Source organism: Tupaia chinensis, unplaced genomic scaffold (assembly GCF_000334495.1).
Source record: "Tupaia chinensis unplaced genomic scaffold, TupChi_1.0 Scaffold150192_1, whole genome shotgun sequence".
Taxonomy (NCBI): domain Eukaryota; kingdom Metazoa; phylum Chordata; class Mammalia; order Scandentia; family Tupaiidae; genus Tupaia; species Tupaia belangeri.
The window spans coordinates 59,913-80,723 of NW_006210031.1; the positions used below are offsets into that span (position 1 = coordinate 59,913).

The 20,811-nt window shown below is 47.1% G+C and overlaps 1 protein-coding gene across 1 annotated transcript in view; it reads right to left on the minus strand.

Annotated features, from left to right (window-relative positions):
- Positions 1-20,811, minus strand: part of TENM3 (teneurin transmembrane protein 3) — a 902,368-nt gene that overhangs the window by 6,621 nt on the left and 874,936 nt on the right. Inside the window, 3 exon segments of the mRNA XM_027769663.1 lie at positions 2,657-4,268; positions 8,242-8,538; positions 19,677-19,912. Of these exon segments, the coding sequence (XP_027625464.1) occupies positions 2,657-4,268; positions 8,242-8,538; positions 19,677-19,912 (2,145 nt within the window).

The following is a 20,811-nucleotide window of genomic DNA, read 5'->3' on the forward strand; positions in this document are numbered from 1 at the left end:
AGCTGGCGAGACTGGCCAAGGGCACAGAACTTCTGATTACCATCAGGTCCGACTTCAAAGGCTCGCGGTGCACAGGTGGAGACACACTTTTTGGGGAGAGAGCCTGGAAACCTTTAAAACGGTGTTTTAAAATATTGCCATGTGACTCCAGAAGCCATTAAGCTCCGAATAAGGCTTTTATTCTATTCTGGAGGTTATAATGTTACAGAACTACTCAGCAGGCTTGCAGCTTTATGAGTGCAGTTGGGTGTAGATGATTTTATATATTAAGCACATTGCTGGAAAATTTGAAATTGCATTTCACCTAATATATTTTATGCTGTTCCATCTCTCTCTCTCTCGATGTTTTTTCTGAAAATGCTGCTGCAGCATGGCGTTCCCTGCAGTCCACGTTGCTAGGAGAGGAGGAACGTAGGAGCTGCGGGCTTTCCAGCCTCCCCGTCAGCCCCTGTCAACACCCCGTAAATAAGGATGATGGAGAGCCGCTCGCTTCCTGCCCCTTCTCTGGGGCACAAGCTCCCACCTCAGAGCCAGGCCGGCAGGTCCTCTGCCCAGGTGACTCATGGCTATACAACTAGTGGTGTTCTCCCTCTTTTAAATGGGCTGGTGGGGGACAAATGAACCCCAAGTTGTTCCCATAGGATGGAGAGTAAAACTTTATTATTATTATTTTTGGTGGAAGATGATGGGCTGGGGCGGGGCATCTTACGTGTTAGGGACTTTATTTTTTCCTCCCAAATATTGGTATTGGGGGCGCACATTCTCTTACTCTGCACCGTCTGCCTAGCTAGAGGACTTTACATGTTGAACAGTTCTGCCCGGATCCTGGGGTTTGAATGCAAACGCATACTGAAAATCCCCAATGAGAACGCCACGAGGCGCTGCTGCATCTGGGCGCTGAAAGGGGCTCCCGTGGAAGAGAGCTGTGAGAAGCTTTGAGCCGTCTAGAAAGCTGGGACGCAGATGTGACAGAAGCAGGGGACAGCTCTCTGAGGCCAGAGACAACAGACATCCCAGTATGCCTCAAAGATTGCGCTAGAAGAGGCAGCTGGAACCCACAGGCCAAAGCAGACCAGAACAGCTCCAAACCAAACCGAGGAAACAGGAAAGAACATCCAGGGAACGTACACGCAGTCGAGAGATGGATTGTGATGGCACAGAGCAGGGACGTGGAAGCAGGGGGACGGAATCCTGGACAGAGGACGAGTGGAGGGGCCTAAGTCCTGCTTGCACGAATCTCATCTGTGTTACATCCTAATTATTCTGTGGTGGCAGCCTTGAGATTCAATTTTTTTTTTTAATTTCTTTTATTTTTTGCTATAGGATGGTATGCTCACTAGAGAGAGACAGAGGGAGGGAAAGTGAGAAATCACCCCCCCCCCTTCCCGGGAGAATGGCCATTGCCACAACCCTTCTCCTTTGGTCTCTCCAGACTTTTGGGCACGTGTAAACATGCAGCTGGCATGATTTTCAAGCTGCTGGGTCCAGGACTCCAACCACGCAGTTGGCCATGTGGGGTCCATTGCTTTAACCTCCATGCTACCTGCTGGCCCAAGATCCAATGTTTCAAATTTTGTAACTAAAAGAGTACTGTGGGCTAAACATAGAAAGATCTTAAATTTCTATCTTGAAAATTGCCCCCATTGATGGAATTACGAGTGTGCTGAGCAGTGGCCCAGGGCAGTCACCACACTGAATGACAGTGCGGACGCTGGGTTCAGAAGACAGAACGGAAAGTGGAAATAGGCTCCAGTGGCCGAGCAACAGATGGGAGAAACCGCTCGGGTACTGTCCTGAGGGATGGTGATGAAGACGGAGATAAATCTCCCCCAGGGGTGGGTGGACGGCCTGGCGCTGCGCAGCGATTACCTCCATGGACTTCACGCAAGTCTTAAACCCAACGCCACACGTTTGAAAGGCAGTTACCATTTAATGCAGAACTACATATGTGTCTTGTATTTTTATGTCATGAGGTAGGTAATATTATCCCATTTTATAGCCAATGAAACAGAGACTCAAAAAAAATGTGAGTTGTCTACAAAGCCACACCCTTTGCAGAAGAGGAGCTGGGATTGGGATTCTAGTTTTGGGCCTCTTAGTTCATCACGTTTTCTGCTCTCCCATTGGAACCCAAAGACTGGGTCTCAAATCACTGGGAAAGTGTGTGGCAGGGCCAGCCTTTGGCCTGGTAGTTAAGATGGCTAGATCACACATGGCTGACCACGTGGTTCAAGTCCTGGACCTGGTGGCTTAGCAAACACACCAGTGTGTGTGCACGCATGCGTGTGGGTGCCAAAGGGAGGGAGAAATGGAAGAGGGGACTGTGGTGTGACTACACCCCACGGAGAGCATTCTCTCTCTCTCTCTGTCTCTAGTGAGTGCACATGCCCTCTGGCAAATTAAAGAAACAAACTAAAACTAGACTTGTGGCCTTGGACACTAGAAGGGGAAAGGAAGCTGCTGTCTCATTTTCCTTTTGTGGTTTCCCTGTGGTTCTACACAGAGAGAAATACATGCAAAAGCTTAGGTATTACTTGATTTTGCACAAATGGAATAGAAAGGTTACCAAAAAAATAAAAGGCAATCCCAGTTGCGTTGTCTAATCTAATGATTATGGTAATTCAGCACTTGGAAAAGAACAGAGCTCTCTGCTTACCTGTGATGTAGTCTTTCACGTCGTGGATTTTGCTTGCAGGGTTGTTATTCCTAAACATATACAAGTTAAAAGGAGCTGGGTCCTTCCCAATTCTTTTCCAGATTTCTATGTCAGGTGTCGTCCATCGTCCTGCCAAAATATCATAGTCTCTTTCTCCAAAGTGGATTAGCTTGGTGAGTGGGTCGTACAAGCCACCATGAAATCCGATGACCAGCTGGAAGTCGATATTGGAGTCGAAATAGATTTCGCCATACGCGGTGTACTGGATCTGTTTTAGCATGAGCCCGTTGCTACTGAAAACAGCCAGTGGTGTCCCTGTGTTGTCCGATGCGATGTAGAACTCGTCCCCACTGCTGATCTCCATGGCAAAAAGATGTCCTTGGAGATCGTAGTAGAGGGAGGTGATTTCGGAGCTCGAATGGTTGTAGACGTGAGTAACCCTGGTGGGGTAGGTTAGGTCGGCGTAGAAAAACTGCAGGTGCTGTCCTAGACTGGTTTTGCTAGAAACTCGCCTCCCCAGGCCGTCGTACCGGTAGATCACTGTCCAGCCACTGCCTTTACTGTAAACCCGAGTCAGAAGCCCCTTGGAGCTGTATTCAAAGATTTCTGTGCCTCTCTGACGTAAGAAACCATCTTCGTCCAAGCGATACTGGACATCGCCCAGGCGAGTGATTCTGTCTCGCAGGTCGTAGCGAAGAGGCGTCAAACGTGCGCTGTTACTTGGGTTCAGTAAGTGGAGGTTCCCGTTCAGATCGTAGTTGTAGCGCCACATGATCTTTTCATTCAGGTACACGGTCTGGAGCTGTCCGTCCACGTCATATTCATAGGCATATTTGGTCGTGTTGGCAAAGGGCCCTATTTTGATCTCTCTCTTGGTGACCCGACCCATGTTGTCGTATTGAATTGTGATCCAGTACATGAGTGACCTGAATATCTCATACTGAATTTCCTTGATGCGACCGTGGGCATCAAAGTGCTTTGTGTATGTCATTACAGCCGTGGAAATGATCTGGTTAATATCGTAATATATGACTCCGAATTTTCCAAACTGCTCCACTTTGCCAGAAATGTCATCAAACTGATAGAGGTCGATGGGCAGTGGGGTCTCGTTGATAACACCCTGCATGCTGGTCACTCGAAAGCTGTTGTCGTAGCTGTAGTCAAATCTCGCATTTACCATCCCATCTTCACTGAAGCGGAAAATCTGTCTGTCAATCAGGGGGCCAATTTGCCTGTATCTAATGGTGCAAATAAAACCATCACTCTGGAGGTTTACCGTTTTCAGGACCCCTGCTGTTTCATCGTAGGTAAAGCTGACTCGTGTGCTGTCGTATAAAATTTCGGAGAGCCTGGTCTGCCTCCTGTATTTGAACAGCACCCTCCGGCTCGTACCCAGGAAGGCCGTTTGCAGAAGCAGCCCCTCCTCGTTGTAGTCCGTGATAATGGAAGCATTGCTTTCCGGGGGGTTGTATATGTTGCGGTAGTAGCCAATGGACCGGATGGTCTGCATGGTGTGGCGGGCCACGCTGGGCATGGTGATGGCGGACAGGCGGTCCCACATGTCATATTCGAAGATGTACTGCCGCTGGCTGTGAAGCAGGAGGACCATGGACTGAAAAGAGAGCATATTGTTACCCAGTGCCTGCGAATGGGGGGGAAGCCAGAGCAGAATCAGTGACCACAAACACTCAGAAAGATCCCACTTGAGAAAATGATTTTCATTTTAATTGCATTATCCTTGACCTTATATGTTGTTCACGATTCCCTGCCTAATTGGCTTGGATGCTGAATGGTAAGGGTTTCTGTCATCAGTGGCTCAAGAGTCCTAACTGTGCTGCTTGTCATGATCGACCCTTCCTTTGGCAGACATTCCAGCCAATCAGCAGATCGTCGGTGCATTTGGGTAAGTCATAATCCAGGCTGGAGCAAAGCTGCCTTCAAGGCAATATTTCTAGGAGAAGGCAGCATATGGGTAATGTAGTCCTGGCCACAATTAGCGATTACTCAGTAAGGTGGCTCTTCCCCCTCGTTCGACTGAAGAGCTACTCAAATCATATTTTAATTTCCAGTGTGTTTGGGGGAGGAGCAAAGCGTTCAAAGTGTATTTTATGAAGAACAGACATAAAATTAGCCGAAAATGGATAATGTGTACACCGGGCACCAGTGTGAGCAAACGTGGCTAAATGAATCACAGGGTGAACAAGTGCTGTTCATGCCCTTAACAGAAATACACCTTGGGGACCAGCAGTTAGCGTAATGGCTATGTCGCTGGACTCCCACGTAGTTGACCACGGTTCATGGTTCATGTCCCGGACTTGGTGGCTTAAAACTCACGCCGGGCGCGTGTGCGTGCGTGCCCAAGATCCCGATAGGAGAATGGAGGAGAAGAGATTGGGGCATGACCATCCCCCCCTGGGGGGTGATTTCTCGCTTTCTGTCTCTATGTCTCTCTCTGTCTGGCGAGCGCACGCGCCCTATAGAAAAAAAAAAGCCCACGCACCCAATAGAAAAAACCCCCCAAAAAAAAAAAAAAAGGAGCTGGATCCCACATGGCTGCCTTGAATTCTGTGTGTGGAGGTGTGAAAAGTCTGTGGGGAGTGCAGGCATTTGTGCCCCAAATCTTGACAGGATGAAGAGATGAAGAAGAGACTGCAGGGTGTGATGTCCTGTTGAGGGGTGCTTTCTCTTTCTCTGTCTGATAAGTCCACACACCCTCTGGCAAACTTTTAAAACATGACATTAGGCCAACGCAGAAGGTGGTCAGCCCTGAGGCGGCTAAGTAAAGCTCTATCCTAATGCAGGGTGTGGGGGTTCTTCAGACCAGAGGAGTGATGGTACAATAGGAGGTTGGTTAGGTCTGGAGCCTCCTGAAATATAATCCTTTGCTCGTGACATGGAAATGCATAACCTTGTGTCCAAGGTGGGTTTTTTTGTTTGGTTGGTTGGTTTTGTTTTTTAATTTTATTTGCTGTAGGGTACATGCACTCACTGAATAGAGACAGAGGGAGAGAGGAGAAAGTGAAAAAGTACCCTACTAGGGAGGATGGCCATGCCACAGTCTCTTCTCCTTCCTTCTCTTTGCAGGATTCTGGGCACACATGCACACACACCCAGAATGTTCCTCAATCAGCCGGATTCTGGACTTGAACTGCACAGATAGCCATGTGGGATCCAGGTGCCTTAACCACCATGCCACAGCTGGCCCTCACGGCTCACTCTTTTTCTCATTATCTTTCACCCTCTTCAAAAGCAACGCGCATGACTTAGGCTCCTGCAGAAGCTCCGCGGTGGGCGAATCGAGGGCCATGTCATGTATGCGGGTGGTGGTGACTGTCCTGAGAGCAGTCCCTAACAGTTCGCATTCTCCCAAGAAGGCTCGAGCCATGGCTGCCTTCACAGGAAGTGGCGCTAGGTGTGCAGTTACTTTAAACTGTGTTTGACAACAGTAAAACACTCGTTTTGCTGGGAGTAAGTTCTGGCCTAGAGTGTCCATCCCAGTTAAGGAAATGGAAATGGTCAGGATGGATTTTTAGGGATCTGGGAGAGATGGTAAGGAAGGACTCACTGGCTTTCCTGCTCCCCTGTGATGCATGACAGTGTCCTTGGTCACTGACTCTGTCCTCTCGTGACAGTGGTTCTAGCAATGGCACGCTCCGTGGCTTCGTTTAAACGTTTTTCAGGCACATTGCAATCACCACTATCAATTTGGGAGTTCCAGGAATTTACATTCCTGTTACTTTTCCAGCCACATCCTTAACTTGAGAAAACTGTTTCAGGATGAAACAGTGACCTTCCCCACGTTGGAGAGGTAGCTTTGGACTGGTTAGGCTGCAAGGTGGAACTTTTCCAGGTGTCAGGATTTGTTTCCAGGAAGGTCTGTGAGAAGAGGGCTTACTCTGGGGTCTCTCGATAATCGGGTGAATGGTCGACCAGAGTGGGGTGATCAGCATGGAGGTGGACTGCCATCTCCCGACAGGCATGGACGGTTGCCTCGAAGGCAAGTGTCTTTTTAGGAGAGTGGGCGGAAGGGTGTGCAAGGGGAGAGATGCCAGGAGGGTCCTAGCAGAGGCACTGCAGAGTTCAGAGACTGCTTGAGACAGGCAGTATCCGCTGAGCACTGGTTCAGAGGCAGTGTCGTCGGGGCATAGGCTGCCTGGAACTGAATGGAAGGCCCAGTGTAGAATGTTAGGTTTATACTGAGGGGAAAAAAAGAAAAGTTTTCTTAAAAATTTGCCAGAGGACAAATATGCTCTTTCCTGAGGGAGACAGAGAAGGGGAGGAGAAAGCACCCCGCGGTGGGCACTGTCACACTGAAATCCCTTTTCTTCCGTTGCTCCTCTTGTCGGATTTTGGGCATGCACACACACACGCCTGGCATGTTTTTCAAGCTGCTGGGTCCAGGACTCAACTGCACAGTCAGCCATATGGGATCCAGCCACCTTTACCACCAGGCCATGGGTTGGCCTGTAGATTAAGGAATGCTATCGTGAAAAACAAGAACGTGTGAGTGTGGCAACAATGTGGGTGTGCTTTATTTATTTATTTATTTATTTATTTATTTTAATGACAAAAGCTACTCTGTCATTTTTGGTGCCAGGGTGGAGGCAGCACCTGTGGAGTCGGGTAGTCGGGTGTGTGACGTGGGCCGCTGTGCCGCTGGCGGTGGAGTGCTGTGAGGTGTGCGAGGTACCACGACTCAGCCATATTGAAGTCCACACTGCACAAGTGTAATTCGAAGTCTCCACTTTTGGTATTAAGGACAGGAAAGAAGCCTAAGCATGGATGCTTACCTTTCAGAGGTGCAAGAAAGGAGGGATGCCACAGAGTACCTGAATGTGTGGCTTTCTAAGAAAATCATAACACAGACATAGGATCTACATGCTTTTTAGAGTGATGTTGACGCGCTGCCAGGAACAACACGAAACTGACAGCTTTAACTGTGCTACCGTCAGGCTCTTGCTTAAATGACAGAGCTAGCACGGAAATTATTTATAAATGACTTACACGTTCCGGGTCTGATTTGTGAACGCTGTCAACGTACAAGCCTGGTGGGTGGACAGCGTTCGTGCTTGTTTGTTTACAGCATAAATCACTTAAAAGGGTCTCAGACAGTAAAACTGAACTAAGGAGAAACGACTTCGCTAATGCAGAAATTCATCACTGCTGCACCCGTGTGACTTCCATGTTGATGCTTCGGATAATAAGTGGACCCTGTCACGTGCCACTGTCTTCCACCCCGTAGCGTTCTGGATGATTGCTAACAAGTGCTAATCACCTATTCCCTATGTTTTAAAATTTTCTTTTAAGATTTTTGCCGTAGGACGCATGCGCTCTCCAGAGAGAGACAGAGAGAGAGGGAGAATGAGAGGTCACCCCTACAGAGGGATGGCCATGCTGCAATCCCTTCTCTTTCATTCTCCTCTTGGGATTTTGGGCACATACCCACATGTGTTTGGTGTGATTTTCAAGGTACGGTGTCCAGGATTCGAACCACAAAGTCTTATCATGTGGGATCCAGTGCCTTAACCCCCACACCACCAGCTAGCCCCATCTTCCCTATGTTTGACCTTACTGCATAGGCATACCTTCTCTAAGTAAGTGTAACTCCACGTTTTACCATCAGCAAAGACCCGAGACACGATCCTCCCCTGTCCGTCATAGTCGACTTTCTCGCTGGTAGTTCCTCGCTGGATGCTGGCGATCTGACCCGTAGATGAATAGGTAACATTGACAGCCATGAGCTTGCTGCTTGGCAGCCAGAGGGTTGGGTGGCCTGAGGTGTCATAGGCAATCCTCAGTAGGAATTTACGGTGGTCGTCATAGATCTTTTCTGTCTTTGTTGTTCGATCAAAGTCAACTGAAAGGAGGTTTCTGCCATTAACCTGTTATAACACAGACGAGACGGTAAAATAAATCATGTTATTCCAATACCAGCCACTTACCACTTTGGAATCCCCTGTATTGTTTCAACACCATTGATGACGATTGATTCTCTTAGTCAGTAAATTAATTTAGCAACTTCTTGGGCATAAGTGCAAAGCAGTAGATTAACTGCTCTTTTAAAAGGTTTTATTAAGCAGAAAGACAGCCTGGCATTTGTTCAAAACCTTTTCAATTAAATTTTGGAAACTAAAGCAACTGATAAGAAAAACACCAAAATGTGTTTGCTTTCAAGTTTGCTCAGAAGATCTGAAGGTGATAAGCATGGCCTCTATGGAAATTACTCGAAGCTCCTCCCCCAATAGAAGATTGGAAAATAATGGCTTAGTAAATTAATCATGGCTACGTTAAATAAAACACAGTGGTAAATGTGACTCTAACCCTTTGAAGAGCAGTTAAGTAGAAGTTGGAACCCACATTACTGTAAATTATTAATGAGTTTAAATAGCAGGAGGTTACAAACACAATCATTGCTTTTGGCCCAGTGCTGAAATGTCACAATTTTTTAGAATGCCTTTTTCTTTTGATAGCATCTGGTTAGCTGGCAGGGACTTCAGAGTCCTTTACTACGACACATACATGGTCTGAATATTGTACTCAATTTACACATCTAGCACCAAGTTGTTTTAATATGGTCTCTGTTTGGCTGTGGGCCATGTCCAAAATCTGACTAAATACGCATGTTACTGTCTGCATTCCAAGGCATACACAGCCAGCCCCTGTTACAATGGAAATGTGGCCCTGCTGACGTTCTGCTTCACAAAGGGCCAGGTGTTTGCAGCCTGCGAACTCCGCAAGGCCAGAGACCACAGCCCGTTCGCTCTCTGGCTTCTCTAGCACGTCTGTGGGGATGACGCTTACAGATACTAAAATGCTCATTAACTGCTTGCATTGTTAAAAAATGACATGGGAAGATCTTAGTTTTACCTGACCTTGTCCTAGCTAGAAGCTTTAAAATTCACAGCTCCAGATGATCGGTTCTATGTGTGTGTGTGTGCATATGAACAAAAATAACTTTTATGTACAGTCAGATGTCGCTAAATGCCAGCGATACACCACGAGAAATGTGCTGTGGGGCAGTTTTGTCACTGGGGAGCATCGGCATGTACTTAACCAAACCTCGCTGGGGCAGCCTGCTACACAGCCGGGCTGTGAGGCAGCCCATTGGATATAGCCTTACAGGACCTCCATCCTGCATGTGGTCTGCTGACCTACATATCGTTATGTGTAAATACTGAACTGCATACATGACTGTACATGCACACACACACTTATATATATACCACTCACATCTATATGTATGTATGCACACACACACACACACACACACACACACACACACACACACAAAGAGGGCTTCAAAACTCCATGGGAAACGTTTATGATAAAAAACCATTGCATGGACGGCCAGCAGGTGGCATGGAGGTTAATTAAGGTGTTGGATCCCTCACGGCCAACTGTATAGTTCAAGAAGTCCAGCAGCCTGCCAATCATGCCAGGTGTGTGCGCGCATGCCCAAGGTCCTGAGAGGAGGATGGAAGAGAAGTAACTGTGGTAGGGACATCTCCAGGGGCTTATTTCAAACTTTCTGTTTCTCTGTCTGGTGAGTGCATGCACCCTACAGCAAAAACTGAAAAAAAAAGAAAGAAAACATCGCAAGGATTTCAAAATTAATTTGCCTGAAATAGACCCGTACTTTAATTCCATTTCTCCATCAGTTTTCAGCAGTCTCTCATATGTAAATATATGTGTATGTATATACAAATAGACATGTATATTTGTGAGAGCTGAGATTTATAATAATTTTTGCTTTCTATCATTGACATTAAACATATCTCATGCAAAAATACTCCTTAAGTGGAAACTTTTCCAACTAGCTGTTCAAAAGGAACATTGTGAGGCCCATGGAACGGTAACAATAAAAACTCAAATCAAGTGAGGTCGGGGGGGGAAAAATATAAAAAGTTTTACAAAACATGAGAAAGGGCAGAGCCCTGGGACTAGCACTTAGCGTAATGGCTATGTCGCTGGACTCCCATGTAGCTGGCCGTGGTTCGAGTCCTGGACCCAGTGGCTTAAACTCACGCCGGGCACGTGTGCGTGCATGTCCAGGATCCCGAGAGGAGAAAGGAGGAGAAGGGATTGCGGTGTGGCCATCCCCCTTGGGGGGTGATTTCTCGCTTTCTGTCTTTCTGTCTCTCTCTCTCTCTAGCAAAAACCTCTCAAAAAAAAAAAAAAAAAATAGGCAGAGCTCTGATGGAAATTGGGGGAATCTTCATTTTTTTCAGTTCTACCTTTTCAGATCCAACTGACACGGTGTTGGGGACCAATATCACTGTAACATAGCAGGCACTGGTGTGCAGTGTGTGTGTGTGTGTGTGTGTATGCATGTGGAGGGGAGGGACGGGGCCCAGGAGTCAAAAAGCACAGTCCCCATACCTGATAGGACCTGGAAGCAGCTGACTCTGGGCTTTTAACCTCCCTGAATCTGTTTCTCCATCTGTAAATAAAGAGGTTGGACTCGTCCCTCGGGCTCTGTCTTCCGGAGATTTGATCTGCCAGCTGGAGGCTTCCTGAGCCCCCACTTCCAGGTGGACATGTTGGCCTACTGGTTGCCCTCTGTTTTATGTGACTGTTGTGAAACGCTGAGGTTCGGTTTGCAGAATGCTTTGTGTACCTTGGAAAGAAGCTACTAGCTAACGTTACAAATCTATTTTCTAAAGTCCCGCCGAAAGATCAGATATCAAATTAATTTGATAACTGGCAGAATCAAGCCCTTCAGCCTATACTTACACTAAATTTTTGATGCCCTGGACCCAGTGGCTTAAACTCACGCCGGGCACGTGTGCGTGCATGTCCAGGATCCCGAGAGGAGAAAGGAGGAGAAGGGATTGCGGTGTGGCCATCCCCCTTGGGGGGTGATTTCTCGCTTTCTGTCTTTCTGTCTCTCTCTCTCTCTAGCAAAAACCTCTCAAAAAAAAAAAAAAATAGGCAGAGCTCTGATGGAAATTGGGGGAATCTTCATTTTTTTCAGTTCTACCTTTTCAGATCCAACTGACACGGTGTTGGGGACCAATATCACTGTAACATAGCAGGCACTGGTGTGCAGTGTGTGTGTGTGTGTGTGTGTATGCATGTGGAGGGGAGGGACGGGGCCCAGGAGTCAAAAAGCACAGTCCCCATACCTGATAGGACCTGGAAGCAGCTGACTCTGGGCTTTTAACCTCCCTGAATCTGTTTCTCCATCTGTAAATAAAGAGGTTGGACTCGTCCCTCGGGCTCTGTCTTCCGGAGATTTGATCTGCCAGCTGGAGGCTTCCTGAGCCCCCACTTCCAGGTGGACATGTTGGCCTACTGGTTGCCCTCTGTTTTATGTGACTGTTGTGAAACGCTGAGGTTCGGTTTGCAGAATGCTTTGTGTACCTTGGAAAGAAGCTACTAGCTAACGTTACAAATCTATTTTCTAAAGTCCCGCCGAAAGATCAGATATCAAATTAATTTGATAACTGGCAGAATCAAGCCCTTCAGCCTATACTTACACTAAATTTTTGATGCCTTAAGATGAGGTTTTGCACCATTTAAATGGTTTCCTTAGGGCTCTTGGGTTTCCTCAGATAGTGTTTGAAAAGGGGGAGAAAGCTGAATGTGTAAGTTTGCCCGCTCGCTTGCTTTCTTAGGTTACTCCAGGCTCCCAATAACCATGAAAGACAGACTGTGCGGTCCCCACGGATCACGCTGCCCACATTACTGTTCCATGTGTGTGTATTTGACTTCATATTCGTCTCCATCCCTATTTCAATTCTTCACTGCTGTCTGCAATGCTCCTTTATCTCTGCGATATTTCCTCTGGCTAGATAGGAAGAAATCTGGACTGCAGATCTGCTATACTGAGCTGCTGGAAGGAGAAGGGCGAAAAGGCAGAACGAGCCCCATCTTTTCGCTCCCACGCTGGCTACCGGTTTCTGCTTTGTTTCTGTTGTTGGCGAGCAGGTCCACCCAACACTGAAACTTGCAGAGAAAATCAAATGATGTTTTGGTTGTCTCTGTGTGAGTCTCCGCACCACACAGGTCACTGCGTGGAAACATCTGGAAGCACTGTCAGACCCAACATCTTGGTAGAAGTTTAAATGTTTCTTTGTATCCAGACAAATCCTGTATGCGGTGCTTCTTGTATCCTCAGATTGAAGTCATAAGGAAAGACTTAGAAGGTGGCCATGTTTCCCACCCGACATTCCTAACACAAGCCAAGGCTTTCTCCATTTCCTTACTGTTTCCAGACACCAGCCACTGTTAGTGAGTATGTAAAATTTCAAAGGATACTAACAGATCTCAGCTTTTCTCTCTCTCCTAAGCATACCCAGACTCTCCGTGGGGTTCTGGAAATAAAGGCAGGGACAGCAGGAAGAAGTCAGGGCACGCTTCCTGCTAGGACATGGTGCTGCTTCACGCCGCTAGGACATCACAGCAACTTCACAGAAGTTTCCAACAGTCCTTAGGCACCAGCATTATCCTGTGCCCCAGAGGCCTTTTAATAAATACTTTTGTTGTTATTAAAAATATCAAGGGACCAGCAGTTAGTGTAATGGCTATGTCGCTGGACTCCCATGTAGATGATCGCGGTTTGAGTCTCAGAACTGGTGGCTTAAACTCACGCTGGGCGCATGTGCGCGCGTGCCCAAGATCCCGAGAGGAAAATGGAGGAGAAGGGATTGTGGCGTGGCCATCCTCCCTGGGGGGCCTTCTCCCAAATGCTTAGGACCGAACGTGTTTCAGGTTTCAAATTATTTTGAATTATGGAATTTTGCATCTACAAGAGGTATCTTGGGGATGGGACCGAAGTCTAACCATGAATTTCAATTATGTTTAGTATACACCTTGTAGGTCATTTTATGCGAGATTTGTGCACTAAAGTATTTTACCTGAAGGCCCCCCCCCACACACACACACACACACATGAAGGCAGGGGTAGAATTTTCTTTTTTTTTTTTTTTTGGAGAGATTTTCACTGTAGGGCGCGTGCGCTCGCCAGACAGACAGACAGAGACATAGAGACAGAAAGTGAGAAATCACCCCCCAGGGGGGATGGTCACGCCGCAATCCCTTCTCCTCCATTCTCCTCTCGGGATCTTGGGCACGCACGCACACGCGCCCGGCGTGAGTTTCAAGCCACCGGGTCCGGGACACGAACCGCGGTCGACTACGTGGGAGTCCAGCGACATAGCCATTACGCTAACTGCTGGTTCCCAGGGGTAGAATTTTCTACCTACAGTGTCATGTCAACACTTTTCTGAATTTTGGAGCATTTTGGAGAGGCTCAGCCTGAATGTTCACTTATCTGAATCGTTACGCTGGGAAGTGAGGCAGGGCTGCTTGTTACCCAGCACGCTTAGTGACGAGAACGAGACCCCCTCGTGTTCTGCTGGAGCGCTGACTTGCTGCAGACGGCCCCGCGTCTCTCACCGTCAGCGAGAGCGAACGGCATGTGCACGGCCACGCTAGGCCGCTCCACTCAGGCCCACGTGGAACGTGTCCAAGTGTGAGCAGCATAATAGGATTCAGATGTCCTACCTTATCATACATGCCTTTAAGCACACGTTCGGCTTTCAAGTTTTGAGCAATTACTTTTTTTCTTTTGGAGAGATTTTTGCTATAACGTGTGTGTGCTCTCCAGACAGACAGAGAGAGACATAGAGACAGAAAGTGAGAAATCACCCCCCGGGGGGATGGCCACGGTGCAATCCCTTCTCTTCCATTCTCCTCTCGGGATCTTGGGCATGCACGCACACGTGCCCAGTGTGAGTTTTAAGCCTCCGGGTCTGGGACGCGAACCACGGCCGACTACATGGGAGTCCAGCGACATAGCCATTACACCAACTGCTGGTTCCCGAGAAATTACTTTTAAAAATGTTTCACTACAAGTTTTCTTTTAAGCATCTGAGTTGTGGTTGGCAGGTATAAGAGATGAATATTATTATGAGAATGCCATAACAATTCTTTTTAAAAAAAAATATTTTTTGAGTGTTTTTTGCTATGGTGCATGTGCGCTCACCAAAAAGACAGAAAGAGACAGAGAGACAGAAAGCGAGAAATCACCCCCCCGGGGGGGATGGCCACACCAGAATCTCTTCTCCTCCATTCTCCTTTTGGGATCTTGGGCATGCACACACATGTGCCCGGTGTGAGTTTAAGCCACGGGGTCTGGGACTTGAACTGTAGTCAGCCACATGAGAGTCCAGCAATGCAGCCATTATGCTATCTGCTGGTATTGTAATTTTATTTTTTATTTTAGTTTTTGTTATAGGGCATGTGTGCTCACCAGAGAGAGACAGAGGGAAAATGAGAAATCATCCCCCAGGGGAATGGCCACGCTGCAATCCCTTCTCCTTCAGTCTCCTCTTGGGATTTTGGGCATGCGCACACACATGCCTGGCGTGATTCTCAAGCCTCACTCGAACTGTGAAGCTGGCCGTGAGGAATCCAGCACCTCAACACCCGTAACAACTGCTGGCCCAGAAAATCCCACCACAATATTCTTGTAAGTGACAGAATGCTGGTTCTAAAGTTCAGCACTGATAAACGTCAGGTCTATTTACCAAGTATTATAAGACAAAGATGAGTAGCTACTATGCATGTATCTTTGTTAAAATTTAGGTGAAAACAGTGAGTTACAGAACTGTGTTTTGCTATGCTTTTCCACATCCCTATCACGAGTTCATGTGCTTCCCTCCTTCAGTCTCCAGCTCCTTTCCCCCAAGGCATTATTTCACAGAAAATGCTCTTCATGTTATTAGTTTGTTTTACAGTTTTATTACTCAGTTTTCTTTTTAAAAACTTTTTAGTCTACTGACCTACCTAGTGTTACAGCTATCCTATCTGTTATAGCTACTATATCTAACCCATTAGGTTTAGTTGTACAATCAGCTACCTGCCAGGTCATCCAATTCATATAACCCGTCTCTTAGGAAGATCTAGAGGCAAGAAAATAGAGACCATCCATACCGTAGGTTTGAACTGAATTGAGTAGGTATTTCAGTGTCTACCATGAGGCAGGCACATAGCTAAATTTAAGTAACTCGCTTAAGGAAAAGACCTGTAGCCAGAAGGTGGCAGGGTGGTTAAGGCACTGGACTCTCACATGGCCCATAGTGGTTCAAGTCTTGGACCCGGTGCCTTGAAAATCACACTGGGTGCGTGTATATATGGGGGTACCTAAAATCCCAGGAGGAGAATGGAGAAGGGAGTACAGCGTGGCTATCCTGGGGATGGGGTGATTTCTCACTTTTCCTCTCTCTGTCCCTCTCCAGCTAGTACACATGTCCTGTGGCCAAAACAGTAAACAATAAAAAAAAAGAAACCTAAAAAAAGAGAGAGAAAAAAAAAAAAAGAAATCTGATATTTCTAAATCACACTGCCATGGCAGCCTGGGGTCTGCCTCCTTTCCCCCTGCTTTCCTCTTTTGGCAGACTCCAGGGGCAGCCCTTGAACCCAATTTTCATAGCCTCATTTTCTCCCTCAAATTTCTCTCTGAGAATCCACAAAGGAATGGAATTAGCAGTCAGAGCGGGCTCATCCAGTCTTATCTGGAGAGTAAGAAACCCTCCCTTGTGATCTCGGCATTGTCTCTCCGAGAGCAATCACACACATCAGCAAAAAAAACTCCTTTCAGTGTGACCGAGCAGGCTGTTTTAAATCGTGTATTTCTGCTGTTTGGAAAGAAACTAACGGCGGCCTCTGTGCACTGGCCTCTCCCTCCTGTAAGTGCGGCTCTTTCTTCACTTAGAATCGGGCCGAGAACCAGACGCTTAGGATGTGGTTTCTTCCCTTTCCCTCTACTCCTCCCAATTTCTCCTTATGACCAGAAAAGCAGCGTCAACCAGAGAAAAAGTGTACATTAGATGTAACTTGTCCCAAAGAGTGGGCAAGATAATCTGTGGGTGGCTTCTGGACAAATAATTCTAACTCTTTTTTTTTTTTTTAAATTAGTTATTTAATTTAATTAATTAATTATTATTATTACTATTATTATTTTCTTTTTTAATTTGACCAGAGTGAGAGAGGGAAGGTGAGAAAGCAAGCTGCCAAGTCTGGGACTCGAACCATGGTCGCCCTGTGGGAGTCCAGCGCCTTAACCACCACACCACCTGCCAGCTCCCAGTGTTTCCTACTGTCCCCACTTTCCATGAACATACGCCTACCTAGCGAGCTGAGCAGCTTTTTCCTGCTGTGTGACACGCCCGATGTTTGTGCACGTGGCTGGGAGTCTCTGGGTTGTGGTGAAGAACAGAAAATCATGCCTTTATTATGGAAGTACTTTCCTATTATCTCATTTGGCTCCTGTAACAGGCGTGTGATAGCGAGGTGGTGGAGGGCAAACTCTATGTATCTGTAATACATTTGTATCCGTCAAATGCTGTGACATTAGCTAGCACAGTAGCATGTCATTTATGTCATAATATAGATACTGTGACAGAGATAAGGATACGGGGGCTGGCTTTGGTGGCCTGGTGCTCAAGGCAGCTAGATCCCAAATGGCTCACTCCACAGTTTGAGTCCCAGACCCAGTGGTTCAAATAACATGCCAGGTGTGTGTGAACACATGCCTAAAATCCTGAAAGGAGGGAGAAGTGAAGAGGGGATCGTAGCATGGCCGTTTCCCATGAGGGGTGCTATCTTTCTCTAGCTCTCTCTCATTCTGATAAGTGCATGTGCTCCCTGACAAAATGAAAAGAAAGAAACAAACAAACGGATTCACAGAGGCTATGATTTTCCCATAAGATTTTCTACTCGTAGAAAGTAAAGTCCGATCTAGAGTTCCTATTTTTGTTCTTCCTTTATTTGTTATTATTTTTTAATCTGCCAGAGAGTATGCATGCTCACCCAAGACAGAGGGAGAGGAGGAGGGAGGAAGCCTTCCCTAGTGGGTGCAGTCATAGCGCAGTCCCTCGCTCTCCACTTCTCCATCCCGTTGGAGTTTGGGGCAAGCACGCACATACCCTGGTGTGCTTTTCAAGCTGCTGGGGTCAGGATTCAAACCATGTGGTTGGCCATGCAGGATCTGGCTCCTCTAACCCCTGGGCCATGGAGCAGGCCTGGGACTCCTGTTTTTTGAATTGTAGTTAAGTGCTGTGACATCTTTGTTGAGCAGATTGGGGAGAACAAGCCCGAGTATTGTCTCTGAGGTAGTCCTGTGTTCGGTGTGCACACCATCCTTGCTTTATGAATCATGGAATAAGGAAGCCCGCGAACTAACTTTAACTTGCAATGACCCCCAGAGGCACAGGCCCGGGAAGCAGCAGTCATGGTGGCAGCAGGCAGGAGGGGGCAGGCGGCTTCTGATTCCTACTGATCTGTAGGTTTGGCTGGAGCTGCAGTTTACTTTGGCAACAGACCACGACCCTGTGAAAAGGATCTGAAAGAAGCTGGAAGCCTGTTTTCCTGCCCATTATTTTACCTTCAACCCTAATCTCGTTCTTCCTTCTAGTGTTCTTGTGCCATCTTCTCAGCTGTGTGGCTGACCACAGTCCCCTCCAGCCTCCCATAGCTGCAGCCTGTCACACTGAAGCTGCAAGGACTGCAGCTGGGTGCCCTGCTCTGCAGTCAGTGCGGCCGGTGGGGTGGGAGCTGGCCACTGTGGTCCAGCAGACCGGCAGCTGGAGCCCCACACCTCTTACAGCTGAGGAGGGGTCAGAATGCACCTCGGAGTTGGGTACAGTCTATCTGTGGTCCACTGATTCTTTTTTACTTCATTTCTATTTCTTGGAAAGAACTAGAGACAGTATTTAGTTGTTGTTTCTTTCCCTGAAGATTTGCCAAGGTAAATAACACTGGCGTGAAAACTAACCATTTTGAGTGCAGGAAAAAAAGACTATTCAGAGAAAGTTCCATCTTTTTTGCTCTCTCTCCTTGATTTTAATTTTTTTTTTTTTAAGTGGCGAGGAAAATAATATCAGGAAGAATTATCTACAATTACCTGGTAAACTAAAATCCGTTCACTGATCGAATGAAAGACTCAAGTTCAGTTTATACTGGCTGACGGTGGTTCCTCACAACCTGGGTGTCAGTACTTAATCTATGTTGTCTTTTCCAAATAGCTGCCTTCAATCACAGCTCGCCTCCTAGATATATTTGGCCCCAATGTAAGTGGGATTAAAAAAAAAAATCCTAACAAGGAAAGCAGAGAACATTTTGCAAAGCTCAATTACACCAGCATAATGAGAAGCATCCCATTTCTCATAAAAATAATAGAAATGGGGGGGTTTCTATCCATAGTGAAGAGGCAGCAGGGAGCTTCTGATGTGGGTACCCTTCCATGTGCTCAAACTATAGTTCAAACTATGGAGAATGCAAAGAAAGACTTCCCCTTTCAATGGCCAGTCTGTGAACACACGTGGTTACGATTACGAGAACGTACAGAACTGAAACCCGTTCTGACTTAGCCCCAGCTCCACCTCAAGAAGCCGTCACTCCTAACCGAGAAAGCAAAGGCGTAAATTCATTACGCTAACAGACTGTATGGGCATCTAGGTTTTGAGATTGTGCTGCATGTACTTTCCTCATTTCCCTGGGAGGAGTTTATTTATTTTCAAGTTTCTCTCTTTCGTGAGAGTGAGGGAGAAGCACCCTGAACAGAGTCTCAGACTGTAATCCTCTCCAGCCCTCACCCCACCCCCCCCGGCCAGCAGGACAATGGGTGTGTGCGTGGTGTGTGCCCATCCCCTGGGGAACTCCAGGGTGCTCCGTATGGACTCAGTATCGCTTGAGCAGTGCCCTCCCGCTGTGCCACCTCAAGAATTGGTTTAATTTTCACTTTCTGCCATAAGGTTCAGGCAGTCACAGAGGAGTTTATTTGTAATCATCGATAGGTTGAGAAAAACATGTTTTCCAAGTGGCTTTTATGCTGAGCAATTTTAATGGCGTAATGGTGGCACATAACTGGTGCTCTAAGGTAGGGTGCTGTTCCTCACTGTGAGGGTGGCACTCTGCGTGGACAGACGAGGGGGAAGGAGATGAATTCTGCCTTCCTGGATGGGTCATCCACCAGAGGGTGGGCGGCCATCTCTGACTCTCCGAGCTTACTCACCCTGAGCTTTCGACCAAAGACATTGACTTTTCCTTGGGCTTGCTCTTTTCGGAATCTCCATTCCACCAAATTTTGCCCGTTCTCTCCGGGGAGAGTCATGTTTCTCTTGGCAACGGTTGGATTGGCAGTGCCAGCCAGGACGTGCGGCTCTGTCTGGTAGTGCGAGTCCAGACCACTGGCGTAGATGATTCTGAGGGAGCCGTCGTAGCCAATCTGGTAGCTGTTTCTTAACTGATCTAGAACATGAGATACAGAAATCACAAACTATTAGGTAGGGATTAAACACTGGGCTGGTTGTGCAGTTTAGAAGGAATAAAATTCTTAAAATGCTGACTGAACCTCATTTAGAAAGAAATAAAAAGTGTTTAATGGGACCAGCAGTTAGCGTAATGGCTATGTCACTGGACTCGCACATAGTCGACTGCGGTTCGCGTCCCGGACCCGGTGGCTTAAAACTCACACCGGGGGCATGTGCGTGCGTGCCCAAGATCCGGAGAGGAGAATGGAAGAGAAGGGATTGTGGCGTGGCCATCCCCCCTGGGGGTGATTTCTCGCTTTCTGTCTCTCTGTCTCTCTGGTGAGCGCACGCTCCCTATAGTAAAAAACCTCTCCAAAAAAAAGTGGTTAATGATGTCCTTCTGCAAAGTAATGATACAACTTTGATTTCTGGCTTTTCATGCTGCCAGGGATATGGCTGAATCTTACAAGCAAACTTTAGGGGATTTTTTTTTTTTTTTTTTTAGAGAGGTTTTTGCTATAGGGTGTGTGCACTTGCCAGAGAGACAGAAAGACAGAAAGCCTGAAATCACCCTCCAGGGGGGATAGCCATGCTGCAATCGCTTCTCCTCCATTCTCCTTTTGGGATCTTGGACATGCATGCACTCGTCCCTGGCATGAGTTTGAAGCTGGCAGGTTGGGGACTCAAACCGTGGTCGACTATGTGGGAGTCCAGCAACATAAACATTATGTCATATGGTGATCCCAACTTTAGGAGAATTAAAAATCCTTCTTGGCTTTAGTAGATTGCTTTTTCTCATGTGCTTGATAAAACGAGGGCTCAGCCTCTTGGCATGTGCAGTACAATTTCTGCAAGGAGTCAAGCCTGTGGCTTCTGGGAGGTGGCGGTGCCCTCCCC